Source organism: Anguilla anguilla, chromosome 14 (assembly GCF_013347855.1).
Source record: "Anguilla anguilla isolate fAngAng1 chromosome 14, fAngAng1.pri, whole genome shotgun sequence".
In the NCBI taxonomy this organism is placed as follows: domain Eukaryota; kingdom Metazoa; phylum Chordata; class Actinopteri; order Anguilliformes; family Anguillidae; genus Anguilla; species Anguilla anguilla.
This window is the reverse complement of record NC_049214.1, coordinates 22780642-22797058: the sequence shown is the minus strand read 5'-3', so window position 1 is coordinate 22797058 and position 16417 is coordinate 22780642. Positions and strand designations below refer to the sequence as shown.

Sequence of the window (16417 nt, the reverse complement as noted above, 5' to 3'; positions counted from 1 at the left end):
TACTGCCAGGAAGTGACGCAACGGGTCAGCTCTACTGCCAGGAAGTGACGCAATGGGTCAGCTCTCCCACCAGGAAGTGACACAATGGACCTATGCCACACTGCATTCATCCCTGACCGCCACGCAAGACTACAATGCTACTCGTGTACCTCTCCGAGTCCTCCTTAAACTGTCCGAGCCTTGGTCAAGGAGCTGAAGAATAAACAGCTCATCTGAATGCGTGATGTAATGCAGCGATGCTCAAATACTTCTGCTCGGGCCATCAGAACTACTCTCCTGCAGGCATAAGAGGAATATGCACGAATACCACGCTGTTCATGGGTGTGAAACTCCATGCTCCCATGTCACAAGACACACAACACGCTGCACTGGTGGCAGGCTGCTCGATGTGTGTGCTTTGGGTTTTTTTAATCCAGCCAGTTATTACGGGGGCTTTGTTTTTGCATGTGAACTGTTGTTTGTTAGCATTACCTTAATGACAGAGCTTATCACATTGGCTACATGGGTTGTGCACTGGGCTCTCTCTATTGCCGTCACCCCACTCACAGAGGCGAAAACACTAGCCTACTCTCTGAGCAAGGCCAACAAAGAAATCTAATCTAATCTAATGCAATCAAACCGAAGCCGAGATAAGCTAGCTTTTGAAACGGTGCATTACATTAAAAGCCCCACATAACCACACCTTCCTGTCGCTCACGGTTACCAGCACCTCTCACCCTCTACGTCCCCACTGCTCTTCTTCTACTGTGTCCTCAGGGAGCCACAGCCAACAGCCTCATCCTAACAGCCAGGTCCTCCAAGATAAAGATAACCATTTCTACACTGCAGGCCTAGCATCTTTATGAATTATTTATGAATCGCCCCCACCCTTCAGCAGTTAAAATTCAAGCACTTTTCAACAGCTTTCAAGGACCAATGTCGATTTTCCAACATCTCATAGCTGTTGAACTGTTGAATTAATTAACGTCACCAATGCTAACATGCGAAGTTGCCGCAGCTGCTCAGACAGATTAGAATTAGCTTTCTCTCTGGCGCAACCCAGTTAGAAAGACTAACTTTACCTAACGGCAGACTACAAATTTTGTGCTTTTGTCACTAAGCCGATGTAATGGAGGGGAAGAGCGGGCTTGGTGTTGGCTGGGTGGGGGGGTTTGGTGGCTGGAGTTGTGAAATGTCACATGAAATTAAGAAAAATATTGAAAACAATAAATGCTAAAGGTGTCAAGTAGACCATTTTTCGCTTGTCACATCTGGTTAATCTATGTAGAAGATTAACACGTTTATTTTTATTTATTTAAATATGTGTAATGGGCCATTTTTATGTGGGGAAACACTGCACACAGGATGGCCAGCCCGCCCAGCCCACTTCGGATCAGCTTTGCTGGGACACCTTGCGCGAAAAGGCCAAACCGAGCGAAATTCATCCCCCGAGCAACAGCCGACGCGACAACACGACGGCGATTTCACGCCTCCCCCAGCTGAGATTTACAGTCTGCCTGCCGCCCCACAACAGGGCGCTAAATCAAGCGGGCCGGCAGACAGCGTGTGTGACTGGAATGTGTGTGAAGAGGAAGGAGGCCCACAGACCTGAGCGGGCCCTCTGCCCTCTCCCCCCTCCCCGGACCGCCATTTTCAGCAAGCCCCTCTTCCACCTGCCGCTTGCTTACTGCAACACACTCGCGCACTTTGTGTCTGTAGCCCCGGTACGGGACTGGTGGTCAGAGGTGAAAGGGCGCATGCTACAATGCTACCAATGAGGACACCAGTCAGAGGACGTCCTGGTACCCAAAGCGCCAGGGACAATCAGATTTCCTCACTCTCACCATGCAGCGAATGATCACCTAATCAACATGGTGCAGATATCGATCCAGGTGCTTAATTCAGAGTTTAGACAGGGTGAGCCCCTAAGGCCCTGGGGGCTTTGGTGGGTGGCTGCCCCTGGTCTTTTCTGGAAGGGGGGTGAGGTACCTTTATGCACATCCAGATGGAGATGGGCAGAGTGGCGAGCACCAGCAGGACGGAGAAGCCCATCAGACACCAGGCGCAGATCCCCATGTCGCTCTCCGGGTTCTCCAGAGCTGTGGAGCGCAAGAAAGGAGAGGAGAGCGTCAGCACCCGGGACGTCCTGCAACATTTACAATAAGCGGATGCAAGGCAGCGTGTCTCTACACTACTTCAGAATACGCTGATTAAGATCCAGGCTTCTCCCGATTTGTCCTGATCGCTGAAGCTCGATGCGAGAGACAGGTTTTCACAAGATTCAGAAAAACTCCAAAGCTCCCCAACAGGGTTGCCAGACTAAAATTAGGGCCTTCAAAACTACTCAAGGGAAGTCTGACAGCAAAAATATATGGGAGTAAATGACAGATGGGGGATTTTTAAAAAAGGTACGTGGGACTAATAGGCCTATTTCACAAGATGGCGACCAAAACCGGATGTAGGGATACTTTGTTTCCGGTTACCGTTGCTACGGACGCAAGTCCATTTCTGACAGCGAAAAATTGAGCCTGAACAGCGACGTGTTCTCACAGTCCCTAATAGCTCTGCCAATGTTCAATGTTCACTGTGTCCGATGTTATCCGCATTGTCGAAGCATTGCCAGTGAACGCTAAGCGGCTATAAATTATTTTTGAGAAGTTTATATTTGGTTATGAAGGTAAGTATAACGTTAGCTCTGGTTCGCCAGAAAGCTAAATAGCTAGATTGCTAACCACAGCAAGTTAGCCGATTAAAGAGATATTTCATTTCGACATAACGTAAACTATTTTCTGGAGGTGACTCCATTGTGTTTTCGTAGCGTGAAGCAACATCTGCTGTCCGTTAACAGGGTCTCTGTTCCTCTCGGTTGTCCCGAAAATATGAATGAATAGGGAGCCTGGCAGCTGTGAGGAAAAGCGATTCTGTTAAGGTTGACGGGCAGCAGGGGAGGCATGCAAGTACAATGTGTTAGGCTCCACAAAATTACTTATGTTATACCTCTGAAATAAGTTTTGTACCACCGTTACTATTTTGTGACATGTTGTTTGTGCTGTACTTGTTCTAATATAGATTTATATTGCTTGTCAAATCGCCTGTGTAATGCCGGTGTTCAGTTCACTACCGAGCTGTTTGTTTTCATCGCTGATAAAAACTACCCACACATTTTTAAATCAGCTGATAGGCCTATATCTTAAGTAGGCTTGTCGCGATGTCCGTCAATACATTTCGTAATTACAATTAACAACTAAAATAAACGTGCATCTGCAGTTTCAACATTTAATATCCAAATATGTGCTTGCTAACAAGCTAGCTGGCTAAAACGTAATTTGCTAATCATAACATAAAATATAGCTCGCTAACTGATTTTATGACATTCTTGAGTAACAAGTACCACATGGCTGAAACTGCGTTAGTTCTCAATGAATGATAAAAAAATAAAAATTAAAAAAAAATTAAAAAAAAGAGTTGGTAGGGGACTCAGACATTTAGACCCAAATGTATGTGAGGAGAAAAGTGTCATATCGAGTGTAATCTTGTTCACAAAGCAGTAGCTAACTGGCTAGCTATCGTAATGGGTTAGTTTATGTTAATTTGCAACATTATGACAGTCATGCTACCTAGCAAGTTTTTTTCCTATTTTGGAGTACATTTGTGGGAATGCTGTGAAAGGGCAAATAAATTATTTTTCCAATTGGTACACAGGGGGACGCTTCAAAACAAAAAAAGCTCTTCGTCGCTGCCATTGTTTTGGTGGCTGTTAAGACAACCGGAAATGAGCGACCCCTACATCCTGCTTATATACCCGGAAATGTGAAATAGGCCTATCGTGAGAAATTTGTATGGGAGTCGAAGATGGGGAGTTTTGAGAAGGTCTTTTTTTAGGGGAATTATTTCAGGCACCTGGCAACACTGCTTGCCAACAGGCTCCACTGCCACAGTAAACACTAGATTAAGTATTGCAAGCAGAAGTACCCTCTAACCCAGTGCCAAATCCACACACATACTACATTCCAAATGCCAGTCTGTGATTAAACAGACTAAAAGACTCCAGACGCTGGGAAGAAAGCATTTCACACATCCAGGCTAACAAACAGAACGGCGCATGTTAATTGGGTTTTACCGGATCAGATTAAGACCAACCGTACATTTCATATTTAACGTTTCATGCATCTTCCTACCTGGAATATACTGCCCCTGATGATATCTGGGCGAGTCTACAGTGGTGTTAAAAGCAGGGGAAGAAGTACATAAAGATAAAACCAAAGAAAAAGGACAGACGCTACACAGGCCTGCACGTGGACAACATACATGCTGCTTGGGGGTCACGGGTTTCCAGACATAACATAAAAATTAGATAACAAATATAACCGAACACGTCACATGCATTTGCATTTATGGAAATCCTATTTTCCAGTATGAAGTTGAAAACAGAAGACTAAAGTTTTCATACAAATAAGTGGCATATACCAAAATCGGAGATCCTGTACATTGAGATGGAAAACAACTTGGCTTATGCGTTTTCTGAAACATTTATTGACAACTTCGGACATAGGCGTACTAGTAACGTTCGCATGTTCACGCGTCACCTTCTGGGATCAAACTGTATGTACATGCATGCTGCTTTTTAACATGAATACTGCTTTCTCTTTTGTATTCCCATAATAATCAATCAACGGAACTGTCGTGGTTAGCATAACAATGGTTAGGTCCCTTACCTAACCTACAACCACCACCAACACACTCATGTTAGTCACTGACAAATATTATTTAATAAAAACGTTAAGCAACGTTAAGAGAAGCATTAGAGTGTTAAGTTTTCGTCGCCGTGTTTTGCAAGGCAAGTGTAAACTTTAGGTACATTTACATTTGAGTGTGACGAATCACCGATGTCCAGCGTAACGATAAATTTATTATCGAAAACACATGTCCCTGTTCCTGGCCCGTTCCTATCCGAGCTAACGTTAGCCGCTAAGAGCATACACAGACACGCCCATCACGCGCATTTAGCACTTATTTATGGCTAACTAACCCCTCCAAGGACTTCATCACCTGAATTAATGTTGCGTTAACGCGACGAACAAATCTAGGCCATCCCAGGAGTATAAACTAATGCAATGGAGCCCAAAATGATCAACTTTAGCTCGGGTAACGGTAAATTAGCTACAGAGACGTTGCGACAATAAATGAAATTAAGAGCAAAGTTTTTACATTTTCCAATACAAGTTGTATCAGTTTAGTTTCCATATACGAAACAAATATACATAGACTGCGCATTTTAATAGGAATGTAACGTTTGATAGCTGAAATAAGTAATTAGCTAACATCATTGTTAGCATTAACTAGCTTGATCGCGGTTGTCTTAAGTTAGACAGACAATGGTGGTTGGTGGGAGGGTTTGCTAGAAGCAAGGTACACCACAAAGTCTGAACTTCCCTAACTATACCCCACTAAATCTGCTAGTCTAAATGAACAAGTTCGCTACCAGCATGCTTCTATCCTGTTTTAGACGCGACAGGAAATATATCCGAAGGCCGCTAAAAAAGGCGCATTCCTTACCATCCTGGTTCTGCCGTCTCCTCTCTGCTCTCATCTTGCGGGATTCAGAGTCATCCATAGTTTTCCCGCAAAGGCTGAACAACCAACGTAAGTTAGCAAATAAGCTAACTAAACTAGTTATGCTTTAATGGAGCCTAAAACAGGGTTTATCCTAACGAGCGATGCTAGGTCCCGTTACCTGGCTAAAGTGGGCGCTTAAGACCACTGCCTCTGCTCAGACGCGACAGCTCTTGTGCCAGTCGTTCTCAGATAGAAAAATACGGGGGACGTGACGACCAGGGGCGGTAGCGCCCCTTCTGAAACAAAAACATGATGTACCAAGACGACTTTAAAGAAAGTACATGCTATCTTTTTGCTTGCCTTTGTGTTCATGTTAGGCTATGTGTTACTGTTAACATGTATAGGCTACTACTATTAAAAACATTGTTTGGAGTGAAATGGGTAGGCCTACCAACATTAGGGCACTATAAATGTAACATTTTGGTTTTGTTGGCATACTTGTTCATTTGTATTCTCAAAAGCTTAGTCTGAATATTTTAATTCATATACGACAATTAATCTTTTTCGAATTTTGAACTGAAATTCAAATACTCCTTTGAATTTTGAAACACGGCAAAATACAGATTCTGGCATATGCAAAATTCACGTGTGAAATTGCTACAAGCATTTAGCAGACGCTCTTATCCAGAGCAACTTATACAACTATATAATACTATATACAGTGCCTTCGGAAAGCATTCAGACCACTTCCCTTTTTCCACATTTTGTTACATTACAGCCTTATTCTAAATTGATTAAATTCATTTTTATTCTCATCAATCTGCACACAATTCCCCATAATGATAAAGTGTAACCAGATTTTTAGAAATGTTTGCAAATTTATTTAAAATAAAAAACTGAAATATCACATTTACATAAGTATTCAGACCCTTTGCTATGACACTCAGGTGCATCCTGTTTCCATTGATCATACAATGTTTCTACAACTTGACTGGAGTACATCTGTGGTAAATTCAATTGATTGGACATGATTTGGAAAGGCACACACCTGTCTATAGCCTATAAGGTCCCATAGTTGCATGTCAGAGCAAAAACCAAGCCATGAAATCGAAGGAATTGTCCACAGGCCTCCGAGACAGGATTGTGTCGAGGTATAGATCTGGGGAGGGGTTAAAAAAAAATCTCTGCAGCATTGAAGGATTGAAGGTCCTGAAGACACAGTGGCCTCCTTAATTCTTAAATGGAAGAAGTTTGGAACCACCAGGTCTCTCCCCAGAGCTGGCCGCCCGGTCAAACTGAGCAATCTGGGGAGAAGGGCCTTGGTCAGGGAGGTGAGCAAGAACCCGATGGCCACTCTGACAGAGCTCTAGAGTTCCTCTGTGGAGATGGGAGAACCTTCCAGAAGGACAACCATCTCTGCAGCACTCCAGCAATCAGGCATCTATGGTAGAGTGGCCAGACGGAAGCCACTCCTCAGTAAAAGGCACATGACCGCCCGCTTGGAGTTTTCCAAAAGACACCTAAAGGACTCTCAGACCATGAGAATTCTCTGGTCTGATGAAACCAAGATTGAACTCTTTTGCCACAATGCCAAGCGTCACGTCTGGAAGAAACCAGTCACCGCTCATCACCTGGCCAATACCATCCCTACGGTGAAGCATGGTGGTGGCAGCATCATGCTGTGGGGATGTTTTTCAGCGACAAGAACTGGGAGACTAGTCAGGATCGGGAAAGATGAACGAAGCAAAGTACAGAGATCCTTGATGAAAACCTGCGCCAGAGCACTCAGGACCTCAGGCTGGGGTGAAGGTTCACCTTCCAACAGGACAACGACCCTGAGCACACAGCCAAGACAACTCATGAGTGGCTTCGGGACAAGTCTGTGAATGTCCTTGAGTGGCCCAGGTAGAGCCTGAACAATATTACAAGTTTTTACCATGTGCCACTGAAAATCCCAAAAATGCCAATTCAGGCGCTAAAGGTTAGCTAATGTCATTCATATCAGCCACGATGTGTTAGACAGAGCTAATGTTGACGTTATAGTCTGGCACTTTCGTTTCAGATCTGGACAGGAACAATCAGCTAGGTCTATCAGCAAACATATGGCTTAGCTATGCCCTCAATAATAATAGTATTTCCCAAGAAATTACGAAAAATCGTTGACAATGCTTCGTTAGGAGCAACGTCATTGACTGCTACCACAGAGTGAATGCATATAAGTGAATACGGTAAGACCATTTTCGGTTATGCTTACCCATAATCACTTGCGGCCCCTACCGGCCGGTTAGGAGTGAGGAGTTAGCAGTCAATGTATTTCAATGGACAATGATGGAAATTAATTCAAATAAAATACTTGTCGTTGACCGATTAGCAAAATATTCGAGAATTCAGGTCATTGACCTGCTGTCAGCATGCACAACAAGTATTAGGCTGATCGGCCCAGTAGTATGCGAGATTAGCTGCGGACAGATACACATGCACACACGCGACCAAACGCATAATCCTCTCCAGGTTCTCGCCTGGAAAAGATAATAAGGCTGTAACGTACCAAAATGTGGAAAAAGTGAAGGGGTCTGAATATGCTTCAGTATACGTCCTAGTTGTGTATTTTAAGTGCCTTGCTCAAGGGTACGACGGCAGTCGACCCTGTGACCTTTAGGTTTCAAGCTCCTTTTGCCCATTATACTATGCTGCCGCCACGTTCATTTAATACTGGTACCGCTCATTCACCTCAGACCAACATAGCGCTTTCAACACGCGCACACGTCCGCTGTGCGATGTAAACCGCAGCAGGATGAGGGCAGATATGTTGTAAGATATTCAGTTCGTTTAAATTCTGTCCGTCAGCCTTTCGTGTCCAGAACTTCCAATTGTATATGCTGGACTTTTACGGCATAATTATAACTACACAAACTCACCATTTAATGTAATTTTATACAACTGTTGAATGGCTGTCACTCAAGGTACCCCTAATTCAAATTCAGATTTCAAACTGCAGGTGTGAAATTGATGTGTACCTCAGTATAGGCCCACTGAAATCCAACTGTCCTTATGCACTGTTAACACTTAGAGGCATCATAAAATACTTTAATTCTCTGCTACAGTATTCATTTTAATCATCTTTTCAGCACCATTATACTTATTATTATACTATGCTCTACTATAAAGTTTGTTCAAGTAGTTCACACAGAAAGTATATTAATGTGCCCTGCGATAGATTGGTGACCTGTCCACGGTGTATTCCTGTCTCTCGCCCAATGCATGCTGGGATATGCTCCAGCACCCCCCGCCACCCTGCCCAGGATAAGCAGGTATAGATAATGGATGATGGAAAGTACGTTAAAAATGAAAGTTATGAAGAAATTCAAAGGCAAACTAATGTTAAATCACTAACTTTACAAACCTCTGCAGTAAGTGGGTACAGTCCTGTGAAAATGAGATGATCACGTAATGACATCAGCTGCATTAAAAAGCAGTGTTTTCAGTTTCACTTATATTTTATAGAAGTAGTGGCAGTTGAGGTCCATGCATAGTAGATTTAAAAAATAGAAGCTAAAACAATGCAAATTATTCACACGTTAGACAGCCATCTTGCTTCATAAATTTACTGCAACAGAAATGATTTTACCCAATTATGTAAAACACAGATCAGTGCCTTATGAGTTAAATGAATGGGTGGCATTGAAGTTTTAGGGGTAGCTAGTTAAATAACAAGCAAGAGAGGTGCCTGAAATCAGTGTTTTTGAGAGTATGGAGAGTGAAGATAGTGGACACCATGTCAGCCTTTTGTTTTATTTTTACTCTTCTTTTTGAGACATTAGTCAGTGTTATTCATGCTTGAAAGTCTTTATAAAAAGTCGGCTTAAAAGTCGTGGTTTAATATAAGCACTGAAAAACTGTGTGTACACATTGTAAAAGGACATTGAACCTAATAGAAAATACATTAAAAACAAACCACACAGTTTGCATTTGATTGTCTTGACAATGTAGACGTGGATCTTCTCCCTAGTACAGGGGTCCTCAATCTTATCCAGAAAGGGCCGGTGTGGGTGCAGGCTTTTATTCCAACCAAGCAGTGACACACCTGATTCTACTAATCAAGGTCCTTAGCAAAGACACTAGTGGTTGATTAGTATAATCAGGTGTGTAGCTGCTTGGTTGGAATGAAAGCCTGCGCCCACACCTGTCCTTTTTGGATAAGATTGAGGACCCCTGCCCTAGTACATTGTCTCTGGTATAATTCTGACCGGCAAATGATAAAATCAGAACTAAAGGCCTGTAAAGTTTACTGCAAAAGTAGCACAAATCACTACACGTAGGAAAAAATCTACTTTTCAAATTTTCTCTCTTCCCTTTCCGTTGCCGCTCCCCTCCCTAGATATATTTGTTTCATACTGTTAATTTGACAAGAAACACTCCCTGACAGTTCCTTAAAAACAGCATTCTACTGCCATAATTTGTTGAACCTGGGGACCACAAATGATCCCCAGCGGCACAAATACAGCAGATCTTTAAGGCTCTGGGGAAGCTATGGTGGATAATGGCAACTAAACATCGCAAAATTAGTATTTTATTTTTTTATTCTGACCACATTACCACCCCAGCATTCTAAGCTGCATGGTGAAGGACAACCAAATACGTGAGAATTAAAAGCCACTAGGGTCCTGTTACTCTAATTATGGCCCTCAAGGTCCAAGAACTGCTGGTTTTCCACTCTCCCTATACCTGGGAATCAGGTATGAAGACAGTCTGGCCAACCAGTAGCACTAATTGTTCAGTTAGTTACCTGGGGGAAAACTAAACCAGGGCCAAATTGGATTTGAGGTCCAGATTTGAGTATCCATGCACTGGGGCAGTCGTAACCAACCCTGTTCCTGGAGATCCACCATCCTGTAGGTTTTCATTGCAGCCCTAATTTGGCACACTTGAATTTACTAATTAGCAGCTCAACAAAGATCTCTAACGTCTGAATGACGTGAGCATTGTCAGGATTAGAGTGAAAAACCTACGAAGTGGTAGATCTCCAGGAACAGGACTGGTTACCACTGCACTAGGCACTAGCTCATGCAGTTGATTTGACTGGTGTAGTCTTCACCGCTCCACACTGAAGTACTGCACGAGTGCGTCACGGACTGCAGCCCCCTCAGGATCGTCCGCGGGTGAAACAGCGTGCGCGGGCTGTTGCGTTTCCGGGCCGTCCGGCTCCTCTGCGAAGGCCTCTCCGTTCCTTTCACAGAGGTTGTGAAGCACGCAGCAGGTCACAACCATGGCCCGGATCACGTCCACGTTGCAATCGTTCCTCTTCGTCAGGCAGCGCCACCTCCCCTTCAACCGCCCAAATGCGTTCTCCGCGACCGATCCCGCCCGACCGATCCTGGAGTTGAAGCGCTTCTGCCGGTCGCTGAGGGCCCCCGTGTCCTCGAACGGTCTCATGAGCCAGCTCTGCAGAGGATAGGCGGAGTCCGCGATCACGTAGTACCCCACGTCCTCGCCGCAAATGCTCCTCGTGCGGCTGGAGAAGAGGGCGCTGCGGCGGGCCAGGGTCCACAGGCTCGACCGCCGGAGCACGTCAGCGTCGCTGGCGCCGCCGGGGAACCCCGCGCACACGTTCCAAAACAGCCCTCGGGCGTCGACCGCCGCCTGCAGGACGACGGAGTGCAGGTCTCTGGAGTTGCAGTAGTCGCGGTGGAGCTCCTTCGGCGCTATGATCGGGACGTGGGAGCTGTCGACGACCCCGACGCACTGCGGCACGCCCCACTCCCGCTCGAAGAGGGCGGCCATGTCCTCCAGCTCCTCGGGCTTGAGCTCGGGCAAGACCTCGGGCAGGACTATCCGGTTAACGGCCTGGCAGAACTCGTGCAGGCACCTGCAGACCGTGGTGACGCCGACCCCGAAGAGGTGCCCCACGGTTCGGTAATCGGAACCGGTGGCCAGCTTCCAGAGGGCAATGCCCACCCTCTTCTCCAAGGGCACGCACAGCCGCAGCACCGTGTCCTTGCGCTCGATCGCTGGCTTCACCTTCGCGCAGAGGTAGCGGAACGTGTCTCTGGAGACCCGGAAGCTTCTCTGCCACTGGGAATCGGTGAAGCTGCACGCGACGTTGTCCCACCATTCTGAGGATCTCAGGTGCTTCCACAGCGCAACTTTTCTTCTCCGCTGAAAGTTCGCCATGAGCACACTCTGCGAAAGAGAGGAAATTACTTCAAGAAGTTGGTTATATGATTGGGAAACAGTCAACCTACAAAAAAAAAACGTGTGTGTAAAGGTTAACGGTCAAGTCAACCTGAACATGGATCAGCATTAAAATGAATGCACACAGTCATCAAGATAGTTACCGCTACGACAAGAGAGTAAACTTAATCAGTGGTCTGGCTGTGGATTCTTGAGGTGGTGTGTGTATGAGAACCCAGAGACACTTCACAAATTCAATAATGGAAAATAAGGCAACTGCATGAATGAATGTCGATCTTTGTGGCAATCTGGAAGCAATTTCCAGATGCAAATCAAGCTTTAAATTGAAATGATTAGTAATACAAAATGTTCCTCTTATGACACAAATAGGTAGCAAGCAATAACGAATGTGGGTTCCGAATAATTTCTTTATTTGTAAACTACTCTCTGGGTAGTGACAGAGTGGCACCTTTTACGTCACTTGCGTCGTTACCCTGTTTTTTTATTTTTTTTAGTTTAGTTTATTTATTTGACGATTCACTTTAAAAGGACAATTACATGGTTGCAAACACCAATGTACATGCACAATAAAAAGAACATCAAGGATAACACAAACAAGACCAGGTCAAAACCTAGTAGGCCTATATGTCTGGACCGAACCGGCCGACGTCACAGACATACGCGCTGTAACTTTATCACTCAGTCAGTCAGTCAGTCAGTCACAGACATTAGCGTTTGTAGGGCTGGCCGCGCTGCTGCGGTCCAGCCAAAAAGTCGCAGGACTTATTTCCATTGTGGTCCTTGCTGTAGCTAGATGTCATGGAGGGGTGTGCGTGCGCGTACGCGAGATGGTAGAGTACGGCATTAGCGGCATACAAAAGCACAAAAAACATAAATAGTAAACAAACCCTGAATATGCATCCAACCAATCAGAAGCCCACCTCGGACATTTCTGCAGCAGAATCTGCACAGACCTTGCACATGTTTCCCGAAATCTGAATTCCCAAACACAGCCAGTAACTGACGTAACGTTAAATTTGTTGATGAAATCTCTTACCATATTTCTCCTTTGGAGACCACGGCGCAAGACAGATACATATTTCCTATTTGAATTTCTGAGCACCGCTGGCGGTCGGTTTGCCTCCTCGATCCTCTTTGCGCGGATAGCTTGCCTCTTCTTGTATGAATCCAGCACTGACTGTAAACACAGAGACATGTGAACAAGCAGCGCTTCACATTCATCTGTGTCGTCCGCCATTGTTGAGCTTTCTTGTTCTTATACGGGGTTTTAAATGTAAACTTTGGTTAGATTGAACGCCGCCTAGTGTATTGGAGTGTGGCGACGAGATGACCGTAATGATAATTTCAACCTCTCTGTTAACATTTAGAACCTGAAACCCATATCGCTAGTATGTTCATACGGTGGCGCCTAACATCAGCTCGATTTATCAGAAGATAAATATGACTGTATGCCAAAATAGTCAGAAGTAGGAGGAGCGGGGGAAGTAAAGCTGGTCCTGCATCACAAAGTTGGTTTTCCATAATAGTTTCGGTGCTGAATTAAACTGTACTGATGACCAATAATTTAATTGCATTCTCCTCACTTTGTACTATAGCAGGACGTGATTCATCACACCATTAATTTATTACGTAATTACAGCGACAGAAAACATACATCAAACTGCCTGCTTAGCCCGACTATATCCATTTTTACGGTCAGACATGCCTGATATTAGCTTGGCATTTACATAGCAAAAATAAACCAGATGTTTCCCCCCGTGTTTGCGCTGTCTCGGTTTATACAGCGCAAACATGGCAGTGGCTTCAGTTTACTCCAGCCCCCGCACAGCCCCCAGATCTGAACCCAATAGAGCACTTTTGGGATTAGTAGCAACGGAAGGTTCGCAGCATAAATGTATAGCCAAAAAATCCGCCGGTACTGCGTGATGCTATTGAGTCAGCATGGACCAAAATCCCTACGTAACGTTTCCAGCACCTTTTTGAATCCATGCAGCAAAAAAACTCAGGCTGTTCTGGAGGCAAAGGGGGGTCCTGCCCAATTCTAGATAGGTGTACCTAATAAAATGGCCTCTGGGTGCATGTATTGTACTACACTGTTCGTACCCCAACAACGCTTTCTGCTGCAGACCTGTTCTGCTAATCCCACATCTTCATAAACATCCAGACCCTGTTCTCCAGGCCTTAATTGGCAGTTAATTGAAAGGAAACCACAAAAACCTGCAGGCACTGCGGCCCCCTGGGAACGTAGTATTACGGCCCTGTTGTAGGCTTTCACAAAGAGGGGAAAAGGACTGCCTCCATAAATGCAGGGCTCAATCCGGCCTTATCCGGCCAGAGTTTTTATCCAGCCCTTAAGATCAAATCAGTAGGTATATTCCCACTGAACACATTCCCACATTCCCACTGAACCCAGGTCAAAGCTGCAGAAGCCCTGGATCAGGACCTTAAGGAGGGGGAAGATGGTGCTGGGGGTTGAAGGTGGAGCAGCTGCAGGGTGGAGAGAGACTTGGACGTCCGGCAGTTAGTTCTCTCCAGCAGGGGGCGCCACCACAAAGGGGAAGGAAAGTTCTATCCAGCTGTTGCATAAGCAGTGCTGCACTGCTCCCTGCTGGCGGCCTGTGTCTCTGTCACCTCTGCACTTCATCTGGTGCGGCTGTTGCCTTGTATCTTGGGTAGGAAGCCATTAAAATCATCTTTGTAAGCTAGCCACAGACATACAGCTCATGTTTATTATGCAATTCTCAATTAAGGAATTTTGCTTTTTTTGGCCACGAAAAGGGGAGAAGAACGGGGTGGGGGGTAGTAAATGAATGAAGTTTGCCTCTGCCACTGCCAGAGAACTAGTGACATAACCAGACCCCACCCAACCCCCCACCCCCGATGAAGCACACCAGGGGCTAATTTCACATGCAGTAACTACACCACCTGTGCAGCACTACTCGGCACCCCGAAGACTAACTGAGCATAAAGTAACACTCGGTAATTTCTGAGTGATTATCGCACTCTAAGATACAAACCTATTTAGCCGTTTGCACTAGGCTATGGTAAAATGGGAGACCATTTAATGCCATGGCTACCAGTTGCTAAGGAACGGGATTAGAATTTCTAACTCAGGGGAGTAAACGCGGCTGCTTTTGGATATGTTCTCTAGTGACGGGTTGTTAATAGTAATATTTTAACAGCCAGGAGGACAGAAAGGGGCCCTACCCAGTCATGTGTAATTTGCATCATCCATATATGAGCAGCGCTGCTTTGCAGTTCCTCAAATAACCACAAACTTCTGAATGGAAATGTAGCAGCGATTGTCTTCCCTCTTGTACATTTTATGACCAACTGGTTGATGTATAACGGTTTTATTTGTCGATTTGTTCGTACATGATTGTTTCTTCGCTAGTTTTTTACTTGACATATGGCATTTGAATCGTATTTGTGGGCTCAGCTAAGACTCCGCAGTGAGAGGCAGATTCCACTAAACGGAAAGTTATTTTCTCTCGCCTCAGTGAAAACATTGGCATTCCTTTTATAACCTGTTCTATTTATGCATGCCGCTGCTCAGCAGAATAATTTTGAACATTCGCAGTTAAAAGCTGCAGACAGAACTTTTATTACCAACGCAGAGCTGGAAAATGCTGATGCCCTGCTATACGCGGGAACATAACATCGCCACGGTGTTTTCCAAAGTCTGTTTAACCCTTGCAAGTAATTCCAGAAACCCGAAAAGAACTCCGAATCGCTTCGTACCCGTTAGAGTTCCAATAACCACTTAAAGGTTTCCTTTGGTGGCACTTTCTGAATATTTCTGAGCCAGATGACCTTTTTTAATGTATTTATTTTAAAGCATGTTTCGGGTTGGAGCAAATACAACAACACCACGCCTGTTCACCAGGATTATAACAATTTATGAACATTTATCTTTGTGGCACAGCACAGGAGTGAACCAGCATTGGTGTGCACAGGTGTTTATAGGCAACTACATCAAGGTAGCTGGAACCAAAACCAGCATACACACCGGCCCTCTAGGACCAAAATTGCATACCCCTGCTTTAAGGGAATGGCCCTGTGACTCAGTACATTCCATATGGCCGAAAGCATTTACACAGTGCTGAAAATGTGTCTGAAAAATGCGCAAATTAATAATTTTATTTCTGCTGGACTTTCACAAGGTAGACAATGCCTACTGGATCTACAGTGACATCTCTTTGTTCCCCAGTTTGGGAGCCCCTGGACTACAGGAGAGAACCCCGAACACTCCAACTCCCAGCATGCCTCTCGGCATGGGGCACTTCATGGACTCCCCCCCCCCCCCCCCCCCAACACCCCGTTTCCATGGCGAGCGCGAAAGGGACAGCTGTGCGATTGGAGTTGCCTGGCTGTTCCAGCTTTGAAACGGCTTTGCCGGGCTTTGCACAGGCTGCTGTGGAACATCGGACCGTTATCATATAGGTTGGGCTTGTCCTTGACAATAATCCACAGTTCAACATGGCGCCTCCAGAGAGTTTGGCGACAGTTCATCACAAGTCGCCAAACTCCGGCAAGTGACTCAAGAAGAAGAGTAGCAATTGAAGTTTGATCATTTTTGAAGACTTCGGGTTATTAAACGAAATGTCAAGGCTTTAATGTCCCATAGCGTCTGTGCACGCCAAAGCAACTCAGATGAAAAAGTGACAGCTATATAATGCCTCATGTTTTT

At 45.1% G+C, this 16417-nt stretch overlaps 2 protein-coding genes across 3 annotated transcripts in view; both read right to left on the bottom strand.

Moving 5' to 3' along the window:
* LOC118212169 (erythrocyte band 7 integral membrane protein-like) overlaps positions 1–5809 on the bottom strand; it is an 18443-nt gene extending 12634 nt beyond the window's left edge. The window contains exons 1-3 of one of the 2 annotated variants that reach the window (XM_035389814.1): positions 5536–5809; positions 4158–4193; positions 1969–2078 (exon numbers count right to left, since the gene is read on the bottom strand). In XM_035389814.1, coding sequence (XP_035245705.1) covers positions 1969–2078; positions 4158–4193; positions 5536–5593 — 204 coding nt within the window. In that variant the 5' untranslated portion in view covers positions 5594–5809. The remainder of the gene's footprint in view (positions 1–1968; positions 2079–4157; positions 4194–5535) is intronic. The other variant, XM_035389815.1, reaches the window with a different exon arrangement.
* Positions 5810–9701: 3892 nt separating this feature from the next.
* LOC118212278 (protein ANTAGONIST OF LIKE HETEROCHROMATIN PROTEIN 1-like) lies at positions 9702–13710 on the bottom strand. Its single transcript, XM_035389997.1, has 2 exons — positions 12764–13710; positions 9702–11715 (listed from the first exon to the last, which is right to left on the bottom strand). Exons 1-2 carry the CDS (start codon positions 12962–12964, stop codon positions 10627–10629), a joined length of 1290 nt encoding a protein of 429 aa, XP_035245888.1. The 5' UTR covers positions 12965–13710; the 3' UTR covers positions 9702–10626.
* Positions 13711–16417: the final 2707 nt, after the last annotated feature.